At 38.0% G+C, this 25,406-nt stretch overlaps 1 protein-coding gene across 1 annotated transcript in view; it reads right to left on the bottom strand.

Moving 5' to 3' along the window:
• LOC148029537 (uncharacterized) overlaps nt 1-15,368 on the bottom strand; it is a 28,871-nt gene extending 13,503 nt beyond the window's left edge. The window contains exons 1-5 of the mRNA XM_087688393.1: nt 14,980-15,368; nt 14,804-14,884; nt 14,497-14,661; nt 14,261-14,366; nt 11,123-11,168 (exon numbers count right to left, since the gene is read on the bottom strand). Coding sequence (XP_087544519.1) covers nt 11,123-11,168; nt 14,261-14,366; nt 14,497-14,661; nt 14,804-14,884; nt 14,980-15,165 — 584 coding nt within the window. The 5' untranslated portion in view covers nt 15,166-15,368. The remainder of the gene's footprint in view (nt 1-11,122; nt 11,169-14,260; nt 14,367-14,496; nt 14,662-14,803; nt 14,885-14,979) is intronic.
• Nucleotides 15,369-25,406: the final 10,038 nt, after the last annotated feature.

Below are 25,406 nucleotides of genomic sequence, written 5' to 3' on the forward strand. Positions count from 1 at the left end.
TTCTCTAGCATTCCTTTAGCAATTCTCAACATATTCCAACCAAATGATGAAGAAAATCGTACTCCTCCTTACGCAGGACAAAGAAGCATTATGCTACAATGAAGGCAGTGGAGCACTTTTTCTATTGGCCAACTTTGAGACACGATGTAGATCAGTCTATCCATTGTCTATCAAAAGGTCACATATGAGAGGCAAAAGATGCAAAGTTTATTGGAACCCTTGTCTATACCCGATAGGCCTTGTGAAACGTCTCCCTAAGATCGAACCTCCACACAAGACACAACACACACCATATCTACAAATAAAAGGAATTGGACATCAGACTCGCCCCCCAACCATGGAGCCAAACAAGCTCACCCCCACGCCTGGGAGCAAGCAACACTCCGGATCACAACCACATCCCAAGGGTAGGCATCCCATACCACCAACCCACACCATCCTAGTATACAGACGCATCAACCAATGAGCCAAGAGTCCAAGAGTAATGATCACATAGTAATGTGAACGATAGTGCCTTGACTCCTATAAATAGGACCCGTGAAACCAACTTTCCTTCCATGGAGAGGTGGTAATTCCCTGATCAAGCACTTAATTACAGCAATAAGTAAATAAATATAAATTGAAATGCATACTTTACCTTCAAAATCTTGGACAATGGACACCCTGTTGGTTCCAAAACTAGCACCCCTTTTGATATTTCTTTATCTTCAATTGCTAATGCATTGGTTACAAGCAAGATTCCACTATCTCCTCGGCTAATCGAAAAGCCCTCTGGTGTTCCAACAATCAATGTGCAAATTGGGTAAATTGCCCCTTAAATTTCACCTAGGACTTGCTCTAATTGGACCCTAAATTGCCAAATGTTGCCCCAAATTCACAATGGATGGCATCTGAATCCATTGATAATCCACAAATTTCAAGTGTTGAATTTAGTGTATGATGCTTCTACTCATGCCACACATCCCAAGGTGACTGTCAAACCCTGAGTTCTATATAAACGTAGGGTTTATACTTGAATTCCCTCTATTGTCCACAAAATCTGGCTGAGATCCAAGGTGGTTCCATACGTAATGTGCAGTACATATAGATACGTATTGTATGTCGTTCTATATGGATTAAAAATTTTGGTGCGTAAACCTACGTACTTTTGTAAAAATAATAATAAACAAGATGACATTTTACGATATTTCCCACCATACATTATACATATCATCCAAACTACTTAGAGAGACATTACTACACACAATGCATATCATTCACTGGAGATTCACTAATCAATTACCAAATAATTATCGTGTTATATATACGTTTCCTATTTATGACCATGAAAATTGAAACCTTTAAGCATTAAATAGTTAACATCTACATAACATTGAATAGTAAAACTGAAATTTGATACATACATAAAACTAATTAGTGCACAAATAGCCACACAATGAAGAAATCAAAAAGATACGGCTCATTTGGGACCCAAAATATTTTTTTAAAGATGTCCTAAAAGTTGTCTTAGGTACATAAAATCTATGCTATGATCTTCATGCCTTTCAAGCAATAGCTACCCTGGAAGTGACTGAGAGAAGCAATCAGCATATATTTTTAAAAACGACATGTGACCTTTCTCTAACTTAGATATATTCCCAACATTCGTCATCCTTATCCTTAGTAAAAACAAGTACGCTAAAAGATGATTTTTCATTACTTTAGAAATAGAAGCTCCACATACAACAAGAATAGATTCCTCTTTCAATTTTACATCAAGTGTGAGAGTCTTTTCCTTGTACTGAATAGTGATCTCTTTTGCACATGAATCAATCACTACATGCGTACGGTGACACCATGGTGTACCTTGAAGCAACACATCACAACCCTTAAGTGGAGCAATGAAGAAACTCTTCGCTATCCATATATCCATGTATATGCAACAAAAGCTTTCCAATGAGCGGTGTGACGGGCTTTGCATGACTCTTACATGCCATTCAACTTCCCACATGGACCCCATCTCATCCTCTCTGATGCCTAGACAAGCTGCCATGTCTATAGAGATAAAGTTGATTCGTGCACTATTATCAAAGAATATCAATGCATATGCTAGTTCCTAATTTTGCCCCATGCTCTACACAATTGAGTGACATCATCACTGGGGTGATCACTAACAACATCGAACACCAATCCCATTGATGTTTTGGGCTTCTATCCCTTAGGATCTCCTTAATTTTCTAATTTTCCAACTTGTTGTCTATTGGAACAATCCCTTGCAATGCAACCCTCCTATTCACAGATAAAGCATTTATTTGAAACCATCAACTCCGTACGTTGTGCCAATGTTTTCGAGCCCTTGCTTTGCCATTTTGGCCTCTTATCAGGCTGATTTTCAGATCTGTCCCCCTTTCTCAACCTTAAACAACTTTTTATTCAGCTTCTTCCCACTCTCTAGGAAGCCCAAATCCTTTCCACCCAACAAAGCATCTGTTGAAGCAGCAATCTCTATAAGTTGAGACATGCTAGAGACAATGAATTTAATGCAAAAATCCCTATTTCCTTTAGGCAACCCATAAACATATTTTTCCACTTGCTCATGAAGGAGTACAGGGCGATAAGAAGTGACATGCAACAATGCATCCCAAAACTTCTTATTGTATTACTCCAAATTCTTGCATTCCTTAGCATCCATCTTATTCCTTCAAGAATGTGGCTACCTTTCGAATCTTAGAGGATTCGGTGAAGTTTTCCCTTAAATAGGCTACAACAAACTGTTGAATGAAAGTCAAAGCTTTCAACCTATCTTCTGCACCACTGAAGGACTAAAACTTCACTGCTTTTCCACCCTCATCATAATTCTTTGATGCCCCTTTGGGTGTCAAGTTGTCATACACTGGCTACTGCAAAAAGGGTGCATTTGCTGAATTTATATCAAAACCAACACCAATAGAAGCATTTGCATGACCAGCACTCATTCCTTGAGCCCCATAAGCATTAAGGCATGTAGTTCCATTACCAAACATGCCACTTTGTGCCCCAGGCATCAAACCAATGCTACTATACATAAGATTATACACATTTACAGCCATACCCGAATACATTGGGCTTTGCACACCATGCACTGGCTACTACATACCATAGGGAGTTGTGCCATACATTCCCGTATGCGGTCCTTATCCAACCATTGCATGAAAAATTGTGCTACCACCAAAGTACCCTGGCTACCCCATCATTGCATACATGCCCAGTTGTCCAAAATCCATTGAATTGACACTTCCATGTTGGCCTTACATTTGCATTCCTTGCCCCGTAAGTACCAACTATTTTGCTTCATTGCCCTCTTTGGAAGCTTCAAGTAAAGGCTTTAGCATTACCTTCAATGCTATCCCAAAGGTGTAGAAGATGACTTTTTCTTCTTGCCCTTGCTGTGTCAAAAGTAGAGCAACAATGGAAGTATGAACATATGCTGTAATAAACTGCTGAAACACAAGACAAAAGAGAAAGGGAAAGAAAGAACACTAAAGATGAGAACTCAAATGTATGCTCGGAAAATGAAATCCATATATCCAACACAAGACAGTCGCATATAATAGTGAGTCACTGGCTGCGCGGGCACTAGCACTAGATCCTCTCTTCACGTAGTATCCACACGTGTAATGGCAGATGAGTGACTGAGTAAGGAGGAGGAGCCTGAATATATAGGCTGAAAAAGGAGCATAAAATTTTGATCGGTCAATATTTAATGTTGGTCGGCCAATCATAAATGCTACAAATGACCATAAAAGGCACAAATAAAAAATACCTAAATATCCTAAATAATGTACCCAACCTCTACATGCACTGACTCACACATGAGCTGATATATATGCTAAAATCTATCCTTCTTCGGAGCATTCAAAAATCGGGTGAACTGAGAATCCTTTCCAATCAGCAAAGAGATTTGCTGTTGTCCTCGTCCAATTCTTGAACTGGTCATCAAATTCCTCTTCACTTTACTGGTTATCAACCTTATTATGCCTTAAAGGCCCTGTATCTTGCCCAACAACAACATTTTCAGCTTGTTGTCCACGGTTTGAGCCTTGTCCAAAATCAGGCATTGCATTTCCTTCTTTCTCATGTAAATGTCCATACTAAGAGACATCATCACTACTTGATTACATTTCACTGTATGAAGACATCTTGCTATAATTTCTTAGCTGACCACAAAAATCAACACTAGCACAAAGCTTTGGCTTACAATCAGGAGCCTCGAGTCCACCAAATCAAGAAATTGAATCATATCCCAACAATGGAATCATGAAACCAACCTTCTTTCAATGGAGAGGTGATAATTCCCTAATCAAGCACTTAATTACAACAATAAGTAAATAAACATGAAATGAAATGCATACTTTACCTTCAAAATCTTAAACAATGAACACCCCATTGGCACCAAAACCAGTGTCCCTTTCGGTATTTTTTATCTTCAATTGCTAATGGATTGATTACAAGCTATGATTCCACTATCTCCTTGACTGATCCAAAACCCCTCTGTTGTTCTGACAATCAGCATACAAATTGGGTGAATTGCCCCTTAAACATCCAAGACTTGCTTTAATTGGATCCCAAATGGCCAAATGTTGCCCAAATTCACAATGGATGGACTCGCATTTGAATTCCCTAATAATTCCACAAATTTCAAGTGCTAAATTTAGTATACAATGCCCTCTACTGATGGCACGGGTCCCAAGATGGCTGCTAAACTCTAATTTTTGCAAAACTTTAGAGTTTACAACAGAATTGTCCGCCAAATCTAGCTAAGGTCTGCTCCAAATGGATGAGGTAAGCTGAGATCTTCTGAGAATTGAAGGAGGTAACAGAATGCCAAAGTGAGAGAAAAAGTTCAGAGATTTCTCATGAAGAAACCCTCCAATCTACCTATTGCCTATTTCAACCAGCAAGAAAAGCAATCATATGCAGCTTGGGAGCACCAATATTGCTATCGCTAGACAGCTAATGATATCGCCACCCCCTAATCGACCTTCTCCTGCTATGACCTGCTTGTTGATGGCTCCAAATGGCTGTCATTTGTTGTAATCTGTTATTTTCTACTCAAAAAATGGACTAGCAGCCTTCTCTCTCTCTCTGCTCCTCCGATTGAAAACCGAGCTGAATGGCTAAGACCACGGCCTAAAAATGTTATCTCGGTTTGCATGGATATTTTTGCCAAGTGGCAGCCTTCTAAACCCAAGTTTCAGTATTATCCAACTATTAAATTAATTTTCAGAATTAAATCATTCTGAAAATCAATTTCATCCATTCTAACCTTACCCAAAATTAAATGTGCCCATCCATAATTAAATTGGCTAGGCCATTTGCAAACTTGGAGTGGTCCCAAACCTCTATTGACCCTTAGACTAGCATTAATTAGTTAATTATTATACAACTATTAAATTAATTTTCAAATTTAAATCATTCTGAAAATCAATTTCAGCTATTCTAACCCTGCCCAAAATTAAATGTGCCCATCCATAATTAAATTGGCTAGGCCATTTGCAATCTTGGAGTGGTCCCCAATCTCTATTGACCCTTGGACTGGCATTAATTAATTAATTAATGCTAGCCCCTCATGTCATCACTGACACTTATTAGCCAAACAATTGTCCTAGGGTCAAAACTGACACAAACTGACCACTAGCCCAATTGGCATAACTTATCACAACTTTTGTCTTTGACATCCACTACATCCTCGAGATCCTCGACTTGTTACCATAAAATAACTGCCATGTGCATCATGTGCTAAACAACCATGCATATTTGATTAGTAACTTAATCAAATGTTATCAACAAGATTAAAGCATCTCAAAATTTCACATCCTCGTAAGAACTCAATTGCCCTAACACCGAAGTACCCTTTGTGCATTTGTACTAAGTCACTTCATAACCACTGTGACCAATGTTACTAGTACCCATCCGGAGATCCAAGGATGTAATACTCCCCTCCTTATGAATGATTATTGTCCTCGACAATATCCTCAAGGACGAAGTGGAGAAAGCGACTCTTCAATTAACGTACCAATCCCAAGTAGCTTCTGCCTCCAAGAAGTTTCTCCTTGACCAAATACTTGGGATAAATGGTCCGATGGGATCATTTAGTCCATAGAAACAGGGAACAACCATTTCGGCTTGTAGGAATGACCTAACACGTTTCAAACCCTCCGAGCAGGTGAAATGGCCAAGGAACGTTCCCTATCGTTCCCAAGGCCACTCCCTGCCATTCCTTGCCGTTCCCTGTTCAGAACACTTGTTCCAGGCTTGTTGACCAAAAATTGATATTTTTTCTAGTTTTTATTTTCGCTTGTGTCACACTCCTACCACAAGTTCACCCATCTCCGTTGTCTAATGAGCACACACTAATCTCTCTCTCTCTCTCTCTCTCTCTCTCTCTCTCTCTCTCTCTCTCTCTCTCTCTCTCTCTCTCATTGAAGATTCAAAGTACCAAGACAACCCACAAGTCAATCAAGAGTCCATGCAAAGTTCAAATTCAATGCATTATCAACTCTTGCAAATCACAATCAAATTTCAGCCTATCCTCAATTCCAAGGTAATAATCCATTTATATTGTCTAATTTCAAGGAAATTTGGGATAATTGGGGCAATTCAGGGCAATTTGCAACTATGGGGTAATCTAGTCAATTTTAGAACATTTGGGTCAATTTGGAGCAGTGAGGAGTATTGGGGTAATTAGAGGGACATTCTTTGGGGCAATTTGGGTCATGCATGGCATATTTGGGGCACTTAAGACATGTGCCATTCCCCCCATTCCCGTTCCCCGACCTTGAATGTTCCCCCCATTCCAAGGGTCCCCATTCCTATTCCCGTTCCCCATTCCAAGTAACTATGGTTTAGTCCTAAGGTCAAGAACCAGTTCAAGTTCGAATGGAATTAATTGAGTGGTGTCCTCAAGTCGTGGGACTTTCTCAATCAGAACAATCAATTCACCTTGTTCCAAGCATTCTTTCAAATGACTAATGTGGAACACGCTAAAGATACATTAGAGAGAGTGTCTCTATCCCATAAGCACAAGCCTTGTTGGGAAAACCCAAACTTTCTATAATAGGCATAATACCCTCCATCCAGTCTCAATCTCATTTTTGCACTTTGCAAGTGTTAGCGCTTAGCCATTCACACCCCGTTCACGTTGTCTACCATCAAGCACCTATTGCCCAACCTTCTATTGCAGATTTCAATTGTTTCCAACCTCTTCTCATTGTCGTCCAACAAGGCAATTGCTGCCTGCATCTGTTCCAGCTGCTGTCTACATCTGCCCGTTCACTCCAGAGACTGCGTTTACTGCTGCACATCATCTAGCAGCCTGCATTTTGATCTCTACTGCTGCTGCCTACAACTGGCGACCCCTACTCCTGCGTTTAGACCTGCCAGCTGCTGCCCTACCTAATCTACACCTACTAAAGCTATGTTTTGCTGTCCAAAGTTATCATCAATTGCCATATCATCATCCTACTGCTGCATTTGCTGTTTCTGTACGGTCTACTACCCGTCTAACACTAGTCCAGCTTCAACCAACTGTGTTTGCCCCGCCGGTAGACACATCTGGAGATTGCCTGCTACGTTTTGAGATCCATCAGAGTAAGACACACTCTCAAACACATCATCTCTACCCCGATCCTTAAGACATGGGAGTTTGAGGTTCAATATTCTTCACTGCATAGTGTGTTTGCTGCATTGAGCATTGTATTATATTCAATATTCATTCATTATCATTCATTGTATTCATTGTTTCTAAGTTATTCTAACCCTAACTATGTTTCTTTATCAATTTGTGTATTTGTCATACGATTGTGTTGTGTTTTGTGTGTTAGAGAGCATTTCTTTACAATACTTGCCTTTGGTAAAGTTTGCATACAGTAATACAGTGCATAGTCCCATGAGTCAAACTCCATGTGAATTGTGGAGGGTGGCAAGAAAGTGCCCCTTATTTTGCACACCAAGGATAAGAGCTTTGGGGCTAATCATTTTGTGGAGAATATGGATGCAACATATGAGAAGGTTAAGTATGTACTTCAAAGATCACAAGGAAAGCAAAAGAGGGCAATGGATCACCATAAACGTGCTTTGCAAGTTGCAAAGGGCGATTATGTGTTGCTGCACTTTGAAAAGGCAAGGCTGAAAAATATGAAAGGCAAAGAGAAATTGTATCCAAAGATGAGTATGCGTTATTATGGGCCCTTCCAAGTGTTGGAGAAGATCAATGATGTTGCTTATAGGCCAAAATTGCCTCCACACTAGCAGAGATATAATGCCTTTCATGTTACTTTGTTAATTTTATGAGACAATGATAGAGACAAAGAGTATGCAGCCTGCATTCCATGCCAAAGAAGGAGAAGCTGAAGCCACTTAATGAGAGTGATCTACCCTAACCAATAGCCAGCTATATATAGTTGGAAATCAGCCAAACAGACCAACTTGTACCAGCCTAACCAACTGTAGCACATTAAAAAAGTGAAAAAATGCCGACATGGTAGTTGATGCAAGTGCAAACTCCTAGGAAGGCTGGATACTATTTGACAAGGTAGCATAGGCTAGAAACTAACTAGCAAACCTAAGAAATGCACATAAACTAAGTCGAAGCTCCTATGTCTCCATCAAACTCTAATGGACCTCATAACCAAGAGATGACACTCTAACAAAATAAATACTTGTGGGTACTTGGTGTCTAGGAGGTTAACTGGACCATTAAACATCTAGTGGTGACATTGTGGAACTACGCATCAACTATGTGCTAAGCCAATGTCAATTAATGTTGGGACCATTAAATGTCCCATAGGGGTTAGCACATTAATAGTGAATGGACACTAGCCAAATCTTGAGCAAGGTCAAATAATTAATTACAATTATAAGGTTGCCACTTGTCAAAATTACCTATGCAAGCTAAGAGAAGGTTGTTTGGGGATTGATTGAGGATCATTCCAATATCAAGAGGCTAAGAGAGAAAAGAGCCGGCATCAAATGAGCTTTGAAAGAGGCAAAAGTTGATCATGCATCACGACAAGTCACAACCAGCAAGTTTCCTTCTAAGAGGCAGCAATAGAAGAGGAGGGCTTGCCAATCGCACTAACTATTCAAAAGATACTCCTTTCAACTGATTTTCTCTCTCATCCTCTAAAATTTCATCATGCTGATGCAAATGAGGGGTTCAGCAACAATTTCTTCAATTGCTCTTCATCAATGGTTGGAATATGCTGAGAGTTTCCACAGCCATCTTTGGATCCGTGCCCAATTACTGAAGATCCAAGTGCTCATTGTAGCAGCTTAAGGCATTAATTTGCAGCTAATCCAAGGGGTAGCCCATTCCCAAATTATTGTGGCCGCATACAAGAAATTGAAGACCCAAATTGGACCCGGATTATTGTACAATCAAGGGGCAAATTTTACCCGAGCAATGCTGGTCATTTACGACAGCCATTTGTATTGAAGATGGAAGAAGATCAGCCTATATCTAAGTCTACTTCAACCTTATAACAATATAAGATAAAGAAATACTGCAATGAGTACTAGTTGTTGGGCCCAATCAAGCACTGGTTGTCCAATAACATTTAATGTTGGCCAACCTCAATTTTAAAAACCAACTCACCGATGAGCTCAAGACTAGTAGTATGTCAAGCCAAACCCCCAGCACAAGAGCTCATGTCCCTAACTTAACTTCAGGTCGAATATCCAAGGTCCCAGGTTGTGCGTCACCTGTTGGGATGGCTCTAAAATCGTCTATTAAGCATTTTGTGTTTCAAAGAATGCAAACACAAAGTCCAACATAGCTTAGATAAAAAGTCATGTCTGCTTCTCATCCCCAAAAAACTAGCAAAAAGAAAAAGAGAAAAGGAAAAATAAAAGGCTGAGGAACACCAGCTCTACTCCCAAGCCAAAGGTTGACTGCCCCAGCGGTGTAGATAACTGTGGTCTATGCTGTCATCAGTCCATCCATTCAGGGTTGTCAGATACAATTCATACAATGTGTCCAAAGCAAACTTAGCACAGTACTGAATGAACACACAGATTTAGCGGATAGAGCACGGTGTTTTGTACTGTCAAAATAATTACATACGAAATTGACACTGACCTGTAAATATAAGCTTTAAACTTCATTCTTTCAACACGATGACCTGTGATGCTCTTGCTTTATCTTCCTCTGGCTACTAAGATGTTTCAACTAGATAGAGTGACAAGGCGAGTAATGATAAAGATAGATACAAGCTCCAAATAAAGGAGGTAAAGGAACTTGGAAGAGGAGAGCTAGGGGTAAGGATGAGAGAGAGAAGGAAAAGTAGCAAGTGGAAAAGGTAGACTCTAGAGAGTAAAGCAGATGAAAGGAAGAGAGAGAGGAGGTAGACAAAGAGGAGGTAAGAGATTTAGACAAAGATGTGGTAAGAGAAGTATGGACAGAGGTAGTTGAAGAGGAAGAGGAAGAGGAAGAGGAGGAAGAAGGAGAGAAAGAGTTTGAAGCTCACAAAGATAGATACAGGTGAGCTCTCCAGGGATGAGAGACAAGTGTGAGGAACAAATAGTTAGAAAATGGTCATAGAATGGCCAAAAAAAGAGTAGGAAGGTACTTTTCAGCAGCTTTAATGGTCCAAAATTTGGACAATTTCTTTGACCAGTCCAGATTGTGCAGATCCCCTACGGATCGTACAGGTCCAACCTGATTGGATGGATTGTACTGTTTGGATCTGTCCATGGACAGAATGCAATCATGCATCCATTTAATCTAACTCAGCTTCTAGAGGCAGATCTAAGGTTGTGCATCTCATCAGTATTTGCATGGTGCTGAAAACTTAATACAATGGCATCTCCTAGTTGAAAGACATGGGCTTGCTGAACAAAACATCAGTATAGCTTCAATAGATTTCATGGTCTGATAGATTAGTTACTAACTCCCATTTTTTAGGGACATTCTAGAAAACAGGTGGAACAACTCTACTCCTAGCGCTAATCTCTCTTGTCCATTAACTCAAGTTGTGTTTTTTGTCAAAATTTTGATTGAAAGCTTTATTGTCAGACTAACCCCCTGGTATGCTGCAACTTTCAAGCTCATACATGTTTCCTGACATGCTTTAAATAGTTTACAAGGAAGCATCAGATTGCTCACCGTAATGTATTGATAGCAAAATTGAAGACTTTGTTCCTTGGGGATGCTGCAAAAATAACAAAGTAATCAAGCTAATGCAAACGAGCTAAACAATGCAATCTTTCTAATGAGACCAACAAAGGCATTCACTAATAAGTAAACACGCAATGCCCCTTTAGCAACCCTAACATTAAGGCAGAAACATTAAGAAGAATTTTTATATATTCTTTACTATATAAGAGCAAGAAACATGCTTAGAAAGAAACATAAATCAAGTAGGCAATTTGATATGTTTCCTAACATGTAGGCTTTTTCTGTTCCCAAAAAAATGTTAACGGCTCTTGGAGCTAAGAGGCCAAGCATAGATGGTTATGCTCAATGGCAAGCACTTAATTGGCCCCTAAAGATGGCAATCCAGTACAATATGAAGCTCAACCAAGCTAACAAAGAGCCAGAAACTGGCTAGATCCTCTCCTCTATGTTGATCAAGGAGAATGTGTCCATCTTGCATTGACTAATTTTAACTTAAGATAGTAAAGATGCAATTTGGAGCAATCTTTGCTCTTACACATTGTGGGTCAGTGTATAAACTATTTACAATGCTTTGAAATCAAAATTTGGCACAAATTTACGATAAAATAATGTTAGAACATTTAGCACATGCTTCATGAAGCACACAAGCACAAAGAATAAGGGCATGGTTAAATCATGTGAGAAGGAGATGTCCATAAATTATAAGATGTTCAACAAGTATTATTATGCACAGCACATGCATATGACTTCCAAGACACAAATGTACACTATCCAAATCACTAAAACAAATAAGCCTTAAGCTCAAAGACAACTATGGCACCTTGATAAGTGCTTCCATCAACAACAAAACCATTTTGGTGGCAGATAGAGGGCCTCAAGGCACTACTATTCAGCATTCCACATGGCTGAAATGCTCACATAAATCATGATATTGCTGTTATCTTTTTCATTGCATCAAAAAACCTAATCTCTAATACAACCAGTCCAAGAGCCACAAGTCACCAAATGAATTGGTCATCTTTCTCATGCTTTGTCCTTGTCTGAAAACAATCTCTCGTGAACTTTGATATTGTTTCTCATATTTTTGGTGATTGTCCTTGTCTAAGAGCAATCTCTCTTATACTTTGATTTGAAAGTTTAAAAATGGTCTCACAAAATAAGGTTGTGAACACAAATCGTTGAAGGACCATACAAATAAATACTAATATGCTAACTTTGCTCTTAACCAATTTATCTAGCTCTTTCCAAAGACAACCCTTCTTTTACCTTAAATCTAATACTTGTACAAAAAATTGTAAAGAAGCTAATTCCCACAAGAAACCATTAAACTGAAAATACAAAGAAATAGACTATTTAACCAAGAAACCATAGCCAAGGTGGCTAGCCATGAAATGATATTACCATTGTTGGCTAAGAATCAAATTATGAGAGGCTACAACATGGTAAACACCCCAAGCTATGGTGGCCAAGTGTATGCACCCTCTTAAATGGTGGAAGGTAGAGACCTCAAACATAAAATGTTGTAAAATGGCAAAAAGATCCTAGGGTAGTTACAACTTAGCCTTTTATACTTAACCCTAGTAGGCTAAATATTGGCTAAGGCATTTATGCACTTTTACTCTATTACAAGCCAACCCGACCTAGAAGAGCTTTGTCCTCAAAGCTGAATTTGGGACAAGATACAAGGATGAGTAAAAGAATACCTTGAAATAGATGAAGTCATACTGAACTAAGACTGCATGCTGAAATAAAAGTCTTCATGTCACAAAGAAGAGTCCTTCAAAATATGAAAATAACTAAGAGAGGTCAATGGACTGCTACAAAATGTAAAACATGGATACCCATAAAAGTTGCCCATAACTCGTGATAGAAGAGTCCAAATGGCACAAATAAAGTCTTGTTAGATAGAAAAGACCATAAGGGCCCTATTCAAAACATAGAATTCAATTATGTTGCCAAAAAGGACTATGTAATTCATGACAGAAAATTCACACATCAAGCTATCCACTGTCCTATAACTACAAATCATCAATTGAGAACATGTCATTTGAGTCCATAGATTGGTTTATGGATTCATGAGGCTCCTTTACATATCTCTCTTCAATTACTGCATTCACTTGGTCTTTAGCATGTAGGTTAAAAAGCTGATAGGCATCATGATCAACTTCAAAGGATTTGTAAGACTCTCCATCTTAGACTTTACAACCCACTTCCTCTTCGACCCCTTCAACTTCCTCTTCATTATCCGAAAACTCTATAACCAGCATCACTTTACCATTCCTTTTCCTACATATATCTTTATGATTAGAAGATATTGGTTCAACACATCTATAACATAAGCCTTGTGCATGTAGTCCTCTAATATCATCACTGGTTAAGAGTTTTCCTCAAATAACATCAAGCTAGCCACTATGATTGTCATACTTTTCATGATAAAATGGTTTTCCATGGTCATGACCACATTCATTTCTACTAGCATAATGCTAATGTCCAAGAAATGGTTGATCATCATCATAATATTGACTATGGGATGGCTAATCATCATAGACGTATTGATCAACATGCTGCCCATGTTCACTAACATAATGCTGCTCATATCCAAAATCATGATCATATACATGTTGCTGCCCATTCATGTATGATTAAATTGAAATACAAAGAAATAGACTAAATTTTTAGAAACCATAGCCAAGGTGTCTAAACATGAAGTGATATTACCATGAATGGCTGAGAATCAAATGATGAGAGACTACAACATGGTATGCACCCCAAACTATGGTGGCCAAGAGTATGCACCCTCTTAAATGGTGGAAGGTAGAGACCTCAAACATAAAATGTTGTAAAATGGCAAAAAAATCCGAGGCTAGTTAGAACTTAGCCTTTTATACTTAACCCTAGTAAGTTATTGGCTAAGGCATTTAGACACTTTTACTCTATTACAAAAATTATTGTCATCTTTGTCACAACATGACTACCATGATTGAATTGTGCTTTCCTTCCACCAAAGACTATACTAGGTGGCACATTTTGAGCGATCCCTTCTACTTTAAAACACTAATATCCAACTTGGCCTTATTTTAAAAAGGTGAAATACCATACGACTAGTAGTTAAGATTGAAGAGCTACCTCGAATGCCAACCATAGCAAGTCCCCAATGTGGAGCGCCTAAAAAGGACAGTATGACAGCTGCATAGAGTGTTTGAGCTTCGATAGGATGCGCAGACAAAACCTCCTAAAGATTCCCTTCACGAGCAAGAGTGGCTCTCGCTTAGGCAAAGCGTAGATACTTGCACTTAAAAAGAATGAAAAGAAACTTCTATGCTGATAGGTACTGCGTGGCGAGAGTTCTGTTGCGAACTCACTGGTAAAGGAAGCCAATACGGAAACGGAGGCGTCAAAACGAGGAACGGAATGGCACCGGCAACACCGAGCACCATGGGCACCATAGGTGCAGTTCCAACACTGGACATGAACTCTCGAAAGGAAAGGGTCCTGAAATCCTTGTGCTCACCCTCGGGATTGTCTGCCTGCAGGGCAATGCAAAATCAACAAGTAAAGATCCCCCCGAATCGAAGGGATTGTATCAGCTCCATGCTCTCTCTCTCTCTCTCTCTCTCTCTCTCTCTCTCTCTCTCTCTCTCTCTAAAAATAGCAGGAAAGGTATCTTACCTCTGAGGGAACGCTGCTGCTTAGGTGCTTGCTCAATAGGAGCCATGGATGCCGGAAATGCAGCCGCCGTGTAGTGGCGATCTGTCACATGCTCCCACAAGTTAAAATTTTGCTGGGTTGCTGGGAAAACGGCTGTGCGTGCAACAGGCGCGAGGGGGCAATAGGAGACTGTGTACCTGAGTGATCGACGAAGACGGAGCGATACGGTTGGCGATGTCCCACGGGAGGCCATGATAAAGACGAGGAGATGCTGCTGGTGCAAGTCCATTGCAAAGATGAACCTGAGGACAGACCGGTGGCGATGGTGAGACAGAAAATAGCGAGCGACTTTTACAGCAGAGGCGCCTGAACCTCCCAGCCATCAGCAGTCAAAAGAGTTTTGCTGCAAGTCTGAAGACCCACGTCAACACGCACACACTCTCTCTCTCTCTCTGTCTACCTATATATATGTCTGTGTATTGGGGGCCGGGGTGTATTCGGGGAGGGGGGGAGGCATGCTGTTGGCATCATTGTGAAGCTTACAGGTATGTCTCTTTGGTTTCGAGTGTCTGTAAGCCAAGGGAAGCAACAATAGCGGCTTCAAGCCTCTTAGAGCAAGTGCTAGCTTTCTTTTGCTCACAAAAAATATAGCAAATTAACAAATTGTACACTTCATATATAACAAATAATACATTCCACGTGCAATGCTTGCATTCTTTTAAAAGCTATTTGGATGTATGAAGCAAATTCTAATATACTAAATGGAGGTTATATGTGACTCTAATAATTTATACTTTTTATATCTTCACTTTCATACAACCTTCAAACAACTCTCTTGGCCCCTCATTGTAAATTAAGCTTTGTGCAAAAATGCATCATGGAGATGTTGGCCATGCTTGCTAGTAAAAGATAAAGGGTTATGTACTTGCAACACTTTGCATACATGATTAGGCTAGATGTATAAAGATTTAGCAACTTAAGTTTGTTTCTTTTGGTCCATTTATAAAGGGTCATGCACACACACTCATATGCATTTATATATGGGTGTTAATTTAAGAATAAGTTTACCAAGGGTAATGGCAAACTTGGATTTAGAACTATTGGGGGTTAGATTTGTTTTCTTAACCTATTTAGTGAGAGGAGGGTAGCATAGTCCAACACTTACTCATGTACTCCAAAATTGCAAGTACCAAATGCTTGAGATTTTAACAAATATTTTGCAAAATATTAATGAAGAAGAATCACTTACATGAATAAATATAGAGCTAAGGCGATGAACTTACAATTGGGATGTCAATCACTAAGCGACTTACTTACATAATTATCATGGATGATCTATGATTGATCCTTATCATCACAAAGAAATGCATCACGAATACATTGTAATTATAAGACACTCTTGAGGTGTCTTTTATCTCAAATCCTTATGTACATGAACAATATACATAGTGATAGACATGTATGCACTATGCGCTCTATGTATGTGCTCTATGAATACACTATGCGCTCTATGTAAATGAGCTAAATGATGGACATTATACACACAATAGTAAGACATAAGTAGCTTTGATTCCCTATAGTTGTTTGAGTACTTCTAGCTTTGGCCTTCTCCGCTTCTTCCTCATGAACATCTCATCCTGAGTGTTAATGCCATGTGAAACCACCATTGTTATAGCCATCGAACAAGTGACACTTATATGCACTCGTCCTCTTTCTCATCTTCCAACTTAGTCTCACCTCCTTGTCCTCCATCACACACCCCTATGGAGCTTTGCCTCTCTTCTCCTACAAAGATGTATTAAGGACTACTGAATCTTGGAGTGTTATGATATATATGCATACATATATATATATATATATATATATATAGAGAGAGAGAGAGAGAGAGAGACACACACACACACACACAGAGCAAAAATTTGTCCAAAGTTGAGCAAACCATAATAGTATCCAAAGTTAGTATGATACTTTTCTCTCCCTCCAATCTGTCATCTTAGATCTATCAAATTATATGATACAATGGCAAGTCCATCAACAATCATCAAGGTTTTTTAATTGGAAGTTTACAACCTTTAGCCTTTGAAAATAAGTTTGCTATGGTTCATCAAGCACTCAATTCTATGACTTTGCACCTTATACATACAACTATCTTGTGGCAATCCATGAAATAATTAGAGCTCAAAAATCATGAACATCCATACATGTCCACCTCCCCATGGTGATGATGAGGACTTACTTTGTCCAACCCTTGCCAAATAGAGACAACTTGACAATTGATGGAAATTGAAATAATCGGCATCAAAGCCCCATTATTGGAGCATATGGCATGACCAAAAGGATGCCCATAGACACATCAGAAAAAATTATCAATGATTATCTATTCAATGGAATTGAGGAAGCAGATGAACCAATCCAAACAATTACGATGATGCTACAAGTAAAAATCGATGGTTATGGTGATGATATCATTGTGTAGAATATTAGAACATTGATGCATCGATATTGGGAGGCACAAAAAACAACACAATGATCAAGCCATTGACCACAGTCAATTCTATGTTTTAATCTCTTACTGCTTTGATCCACCTTTTAACTTTGACTTGTCACCTTATGCAAAATAGAATTTTCCTAAAGCAAGGGCTAGTTCTTGTATTTTCTCTTACTTATACATCTAAATGAGCACTTGTTACTACTACTTCATGTTGAGATGATCCTAATTTTGGGTTGTTGTATGAAACAATATGGGCTCCATAGTTTTTTATATCTAAATCAATCCTTCGCACCCATGAGGGGGGGAGTGTCATGATGTATGCATGATGTCATGCTTCACACCTTAGTTGTGCTTCATGCATTACAAGAATGAAGGGTGCTTGACACCCTAATCCATGCTCCATGCAACAAAGAGTGTTGTTAAGCATTATTGAAAAGACAAAATAGCATTGTCAAGCATACTTATCCTTCATATGTGCATTTAAAAAAAATTATACATACTGACTTGATTTATTGATTTTCAAGCTACGTCTCAATAAGGAAGGTAGCTTCATGGATGTATAATGTTTCAAAACATTCTAAAATATTTATCTTAGTAACCTACTTTCTTGATTTTTAAGCTATATCTCAACAATGAAGGTGACCATTATTATTCAATAGAAATCAATCCAACAAAATGGCATGATACCATAAATAATGTGGTATAAGGCTTCAAAGCTCAAGTTAAGATTGCATGTAGTGTTATCAAGTTGCATCAACTCAAATAAACAAATTTAATGGTCACTTTATCCCCCCTCTTTACAAGTCTTCAATCATGTTGTGTTTTATTTTTGTGCACTAAACAACACTTTCTAAACACCTTAAAGTACTCTTTTTGCTGACAAATCTTGGTGTTTTCTTAATTTACAGCCATATTAGGCCAACAACTTGCAATTCTTTGATTTTTTGGATAATTTGAGACATTGAACCCGTGTGCTTTACAGGACAAGAAAGAGTTTCTCATTGGGTGTCGATTAGCTCCTTCGCGGGTATAGTTTATTAAGTTGAATTTGTATGCAATGAGCGTTTTGCACATATACAAAGTTTAGCTTATTCTTTGAAATTTACTACTTTTTGGATGAATTAGGTTGGTTTGGTCATCTACTCAATTGCAAGCTTGGTGGGGGGTTGTCCGGGGCACCAACGAGTTGGTGGGAACTCCATATGACTCATAGTTTGTACTTATTTGAAATTCCACACCCAAAATTCTTGGAAACCATAAAATTGTAGGTTTTTAATTGAAATTTTCAAGTATTGGACCAGGCATAACTATCCCATGTTGATTTACTTGATTGGCTTTGATTGGTGTTGCAAAAGTGGGAAGCCTGGACCTAGTCTCTAGTACTTGCTGCCTTTTTGACACTCCAGGGTTGACATGTGTATGATTTAGTGATTAGTTTCTTTATGTTGAAAATCATAGCGGTATTCATGGGATTCCCTTTAAGGATAGAAGGGGGTAGCTTCCATTTTACTCCAATTATTGGGGATATCTATTTAGTGTGTGATTGAGATACCTTGTACACACAATCAAATGGCAATGTATAATAAAATTGAATGTAGCCATAGTACTTGACCTCTATGTCTAATTTGAGATACCTTTTACACACAATCAAATGGCAATATATAATAAAATTGAATGTAGCCATAGTACTTAACCTCTATGTCTAAAGGAGCACCCATATCAATAATGTCACTCTATTACTCACATAGACTTCTACAAATGATGTCATTTGTACCTATTTAATGTAACATGTCTTGCAATTTTATTTGATAGGCTAAAGCATGGTAAGAAGTGGTGATCTAACCTAGAAAAAGAAAAGGAAAAATGAACTCAAAGAGAAGGACTAAGACATTCATAGGGTATTAACATTGGGAAATGTTCTTAGGGATAATGCTAATACTGAATAAATCAATAAATAATGAACCAATACAAAATAGCTAAAGAAATAAAGAAAAGTTTGATTATGTATAAATTGAAGTTATATGCAAACATGTTTTAAAGGAAAATGGTGCTTGAAGCAAGCAATGAAAGATTACACCACTTGTTAGACAATTTCAAAGAACTTCCTCGTATGAAATATTGACAAGTTATTGAACTAGGGAATGAGAATTGGTGATACATTCTAGAGAACTTCATTAAATAGAGTGCGGCATTTACCATATCCTCTTTTTTATCAAGCAAAACTCTCAATGTGTGTCGTGACCTTACTTGAGAGAATCTAGTGTAGTTTTGCATGTGAGTAAAGACTTAGGGTTTTAGATACAACCCCAACGTGATAATTTTATCCTCGAGACTTATTAACTATGATTGTACATGCCAAATAAACGATAAATTGCATGTGTTTTACAAAGAAAGAAAGTTGTAAAATAGTTGGGATGAAAATTATATTTAGAATGAACACTTCATCCCCAATATTGGTTCTTTTTATAATATTTGCCTCAATGACCTTCTTGCTAAATGCTTGCATATAGGCTTGATATCATTGCACAAACATTGAGAAGGATTCAAATTAGGAACAACATTATTGGAGCATTTATCTTTAGTATCAAGACATGAGGAAGAATAACTCTATCGAGGTTATAAGAATTAAGCTATACAATAAAAGAATGATTTTTTATTGATCTTAATAATGGAATAAGCACCATAATATTGCCTAATCTCTCTAGACATCAACTTCAATGCATGGTTATTTGACATTTCCACCTCACTATTTTAAGGTACAAGAATGAAATGCTCACTTTTTCAAGGTATAAGAATGGTACTAACTTAAACAAGTTACTTGCCTTTTTGAAGCTACAAGAACCTACGTACATCTCTCAATGTATACTTTTGATGGAATGGTCATTGATCAACTCAATGATCGCATTATCCCTAATGACTCCTTTGAGCTCGTACACTAAAATCTTTTCATCAATTGCTTCTAGCATTTCTTTGATATGTTCCAACTTCAATTCTGACAATTTAGCTTTTTCTTGGATATCTCTATATCACTCTCCTCATTGTCATCTATTGATGGGCTTAAATGTTGTGGCTTCAATATCCCTCTTGCTTTGATCTCTAATGTCATGTTGTCCTCTTCTTTGCTCCCACCCATATTGAGATTTGAATTGTCAAAAAATCGTCATCCTCTAAAATTCATTAATACTATTTGTAACCATGGTGCAATAGGAGACTTTGGATCTCTATAAATAAATGCTTTTTCATAGCACACAAGAAGAATATATGGGTCCTTTATGGTCATCAATCAAGTGGAGTTAATGAACCAAAAGCATGTAGGCTCAAGTCTTGATGTTGCATTTACACCTTTGTGCTTAGTGCAAAGTGAATCTATCTTCAAGACAACTTGTCACAAAACACAATAGTTGAGAGTTTGAAAATTTGGGGAAATTTTCTACGTAAACAAATACTAAAAAAACACAAAATGTGGTAACAATTCTCATTACTTGTTTCATGACTCAATAATTGAGCTCATAAATTGCAATATATGGCTAATGTAACCAAGCTCAATGTTGATGAGATCCATATGATCAAGTATCTCATGATACTCTACTTCCTCCCAATGCTTCTTATTAGAATTTGCCGTACACCTACTAACAACTCCCACTATGTAGACAATGTCTCAATGTGTAGAAACCATGGCATACATCAAGATACCAATTGTACATACATAAGAAATCTTGGTCATTTCATCCTTCTACTCGTCTAACTTGGGGCTCCTTCTAGAGCTAAGTTTCAAATATGGAGACAAGGCAACACCAATAGCCTTCCCCCTTTCCATATTGAAATGCTTCAATACCTTCATAATGTATTCCTTCTAAGACAAATAGAGTATATTTTTCTCTCCACCTCTCATAATATGCATACCAAGAATGTGACTAGCATTGTCCAAATCCGTCACGTCAAAGGTTTCATGCAATCTTTTTTTAAAAGCATCCACATCCACATCCACATCCTTAATAGGCTTTTCAACAATTAGCATGTCACCCACATAAAAAATCATGATATCCTCATGCAAGTCCCCATGCAAAAAAGCCATATTTACCTCTATCTGAATGAACTCCATATCCTCCCTAGCAACCAAATCAAGAACATTGCAAAGGGTAGTCATCTTGACTACTAGTGAGAAGATCCTAATCTAAGTCAATCCTCAATACTCCTCCTACTAAAATCCTTTGGCAACCAATCTTACCTTGTACTTAGGCAATGCATCAGATGGAGATACCTTTAGCTCGTAGACTCACTTACATGGTAGTGCAGTTTTTCCCTTAGGCAAAGGACTTAACTTCCATGTATCATTATTTTCTAAAGAATCCATATCCACCTACATAACCCTCTTTCACTTATGACTATAGTATCTAGTCATAGCAGTCGCATAACAAGAAGGCACACCACAATCCATGACCATGATATAGTCTAGAGATGGAATATATCTACCTAGTGGTCTAGAAACTCTCATAAACCTTTGTAAAACTAGCTTAGCAAGAGCCTTTGAATGTCTCACTTATCTATCCTATAAGACATGAGGCTATCCCACCATCTTGTGGGCTACTCCCGCCTCAGCATTAGCAAGTTATCCAAGCCCTACATCATGTGGAGTAGGTCATACAAATTGCTCATATGCTTATTGCCCATCCTCTTGAAACACCACTTTATGGATCTCAACCATTTTAATATGTTGGTTATGCATTTTATCCTCACCAAAAATGACATCATGGATACATACTACCTTCTTTGATTTAGGATCCCACAAGTGATGGCTCATTTCACTTGACTCTCCATAACTAAGAAAAATGCATTTCTTAGACTTAGGATCAAGCTTACTTTGCTTGTCCCTAGGTATATGCATAAATATCTCATTGCCAAAAACATGTAAGTGATCATAACCAAGCCTCTTTTCAGATCATAACTCCTCTAGTATCTTGTCATCCAATGGATTGTAAGAGACCTATCAATCAAATTCATAGTTGTCTTTATAGCTTCAGCCTAAAATCCAAGAGTGAGACTAGTATTAGAGAGCATACTACTAACCCTTTCTTGAATGGTCCTATTCATCTTTTTAGCCACACCATTTCGAGCAAGTTTCTCATGAGCTTTCAACTCTCTCTTGATACCACGGCTTACACAAAAGTTTGTAAAAGCATACGAGGTGTATTCTCCACCATTATTAGTCCCCAAGCACTTAAGCTTCTTGCCTAATTGATTATCTATCAATGCCAACAACTTTTGAAATGCATTTGACACATCACTCTTCTTGCAAAGAGGATAAGCCCAAACCTTCCTTGTGGCATCATCTATAAAAGTGACAAAATATGATACTTCACCTAGTGAAATAGTGGGCCAACAAATTACTATGAACTCAATGAGGACATTTTAATATTCTACTCTCAATACCTCTTTTATGCCACATCTTAGCTTGCTTTCCAAAGAGAAAAACCTCGTAAAACCAAAATTCAAAAAAATAGATAGTAAACATAGTCCAAATGGCACAAAGCTTCCCTTCCATTGATTGATTTATGCCCAACATAGTGATGCCATAAAGAAACAAATGACTATTCAATGATAGCTACAACAGGGTCTTTAACACCAAAAACATGTAAAGATACAAAGCACCAAATCTCGACCCTTCAACCAACAACACAAGAGATCCCTTGCAAATCTTTCACACACGATTATCAAATATTACTCTTTAATAACAATCACTAAGCTATCTTATATTGATCAAACATTTTGTCAAGTCTAAAACATGTTGTACATTTTGTAAGGCAAAATAAGAACCATTTGATAATAACAAGTGTATCTATTCAATGCCAACAATGTTACATGCATAGTTATTTTCAAGATGGATGCATCCTCTCTTTTCAGCATCACAAGTAGAGAGTCATTCTCTATGTGAAGTAACATGGAATGATGCTTTGGAATCCAAAAGCTAGTTTTGAGACATGCCATTATCCATAGCAACCAAGAATGCATCACACAAACAAGCTACATACAAAACATCACCATCATCATTGTTGCATGCATTTATCTCCTCTATCTTTGCCTTTCTTTTCTCTTCCTTTTTGCCGTAATCCTCATTTTGTTTATTCTTCAACTTGTAGCAATCATTTTTTATGTGTTTCTTCTTATTATGAATGAAGCAATCCACATCCTTTTTACTATGTAATGCTTCTTGACTTACCCCTCTCATAAGAGTTTCCCTTCGCATTTCACTTTCCTCTCACCATAAGCACATTGTAAGATAACCTATAGATGCATTATTCATGGCAGTTCTAAAAGTATCCCAACTCTTACGAAGGTGACTAGCAAGAACATGACATTTACTTAATCATGAAAACATTCTTTTGAGACGTTAGTTGGCTGAACATATTGTTGAATCATTGGGGTGATTAGATGTCAAAGGCCCCTCCTCCATGGAGATCAAGAAGTTTTTTAAACTAGTAAACTTGTGAGGTTGCATTTTCTTTTATATACAGGTCACTAAGTGCAATATTCCTAAACAACTATACTTTTTCATGATTTATCTCATGACAACAAAATAAAATTTCAATCTTGCAAATTTTCATCGATCATCAAATTATTTTAAAACATTTAAGGCTCATCATTTTGCCTATACACGAGGATTACATGAATTAAAACACACCAAAATTGGCTTTAAAAGTCCATATGAAAATTGGGGCAAAATGCATAAGGTTAAAATCTTCAATAATAGAGAAGATAAGGGAACGAATTAATGGGAGGGAGGTAGCCTATTTATGGTTTCACTAACTAAGCTTCCACCTCACCCCTCCTCCACCTCCCTCCCCCCCCCCCCCCCCCCCCACAACTACCACCACCATCATCATCATCATCCAAGGTAGTTGGAAGCTATGAGGTCCATTGACCTAGAAGATGCTTTGATGAGAGCACAATCACTTGTGGCTACTCTTTCAATGTAGTACAATAGATTCAATAGGTTTTCCCATGCCAAAAGAGTGGGGAGAAATCGCGGCAATGACAACAATAGTTATAGCATGAATTGCCAAAGCATTTAGAAAAGGCATTCAAGACAAGCAAATGTACGATGCCATGGCTAGCAACTTAGCACTAGATAAATCTAGCCTCAATGAGGTCTTGGATGAAGCCATGCACATTGATGACTACATAGAGAGAGAAACCATGACTAGGCTAGAAAGCAATGTCATATTCATAAGGAGTAGTTCAAAACTTATCACGATATAAGACCTACTCACCGCTTTCAAACAAGAGCAAATTGAGATTGCCAAACAGGCTACTGCCTTGAAACAACCACCACTGTATTGGCAAAATATCTAGTGTGCAATGGGGAGGCAATTATCTTCCATTTGAATGTTGATGGCCTCCTCCATGAGTTTGCATGAACTCTCAACACCTTGGGTATGAAGTAGCTTACTATTGAGTTCCTAGGTACTTGCCATATCCAAACTTGTACAACAATAATGCATATCCATAATAAAATAGGGTATTTTATTATTCTAGGCCTCTACAACTAGCCTTGTGAGCTCCCTTGATCAAAACCCACATGTAGGAGTGGAAATTAACCCTTTAGGCATAGCTCAAATCCCAACTCTAATTATCACTCATACTCCAAGTGACACTCTAGTCCATCATGTGGAACATTGATTGAGAAGAAAGAATACATTAATCCATACATCATAGAATGGTAGCTTAAGATAATAGAAAAAGTTAAGAAATGGATGCAAGAAGCCTTGAATAACAAAACAAGAGGCAAACACCCCTTTTGAAATGATAGTGATAGGATTATCTAGCATATCACCATTGTGTTCCCTAGAACAAGAGCATGATATAAAGAAACTAGCATTAGACCCAACAACTATATTTTGGAAAATGACAAGAAAGTCAACAATCATACATGATATAAACCATTGGTTCTATTGAAATGAGATAGAACTTGGCCTTCTTGCCAGATTGGCCTCAACCAATATGACAATGTTGCTACGGTTACTGCTTTGGAGTAGTCTTAACCTTTGGAAGGTATTCAAACATTGGATAGAGGGAAGGATAGAACCATAGAAACCAATACTCCACATAGTACAAAGGAACAACATAAGCATTGAA

This window comes from Lygodium microphyllum, chromosome 11 (genome assembly GCF_053477565.2).
Source record: "Lygodium microphyllum isolate KBCC chromosome 11, Lygodium_microphyllum_v1.1.10, whole genome shotgun sequence".
NCBI lineage: Eukaryota > Viridiplantae > Streptophyta > Polypodiopsida > Schizaeales > Lygodiaceae > Lygodium > Lygodium microphyllum.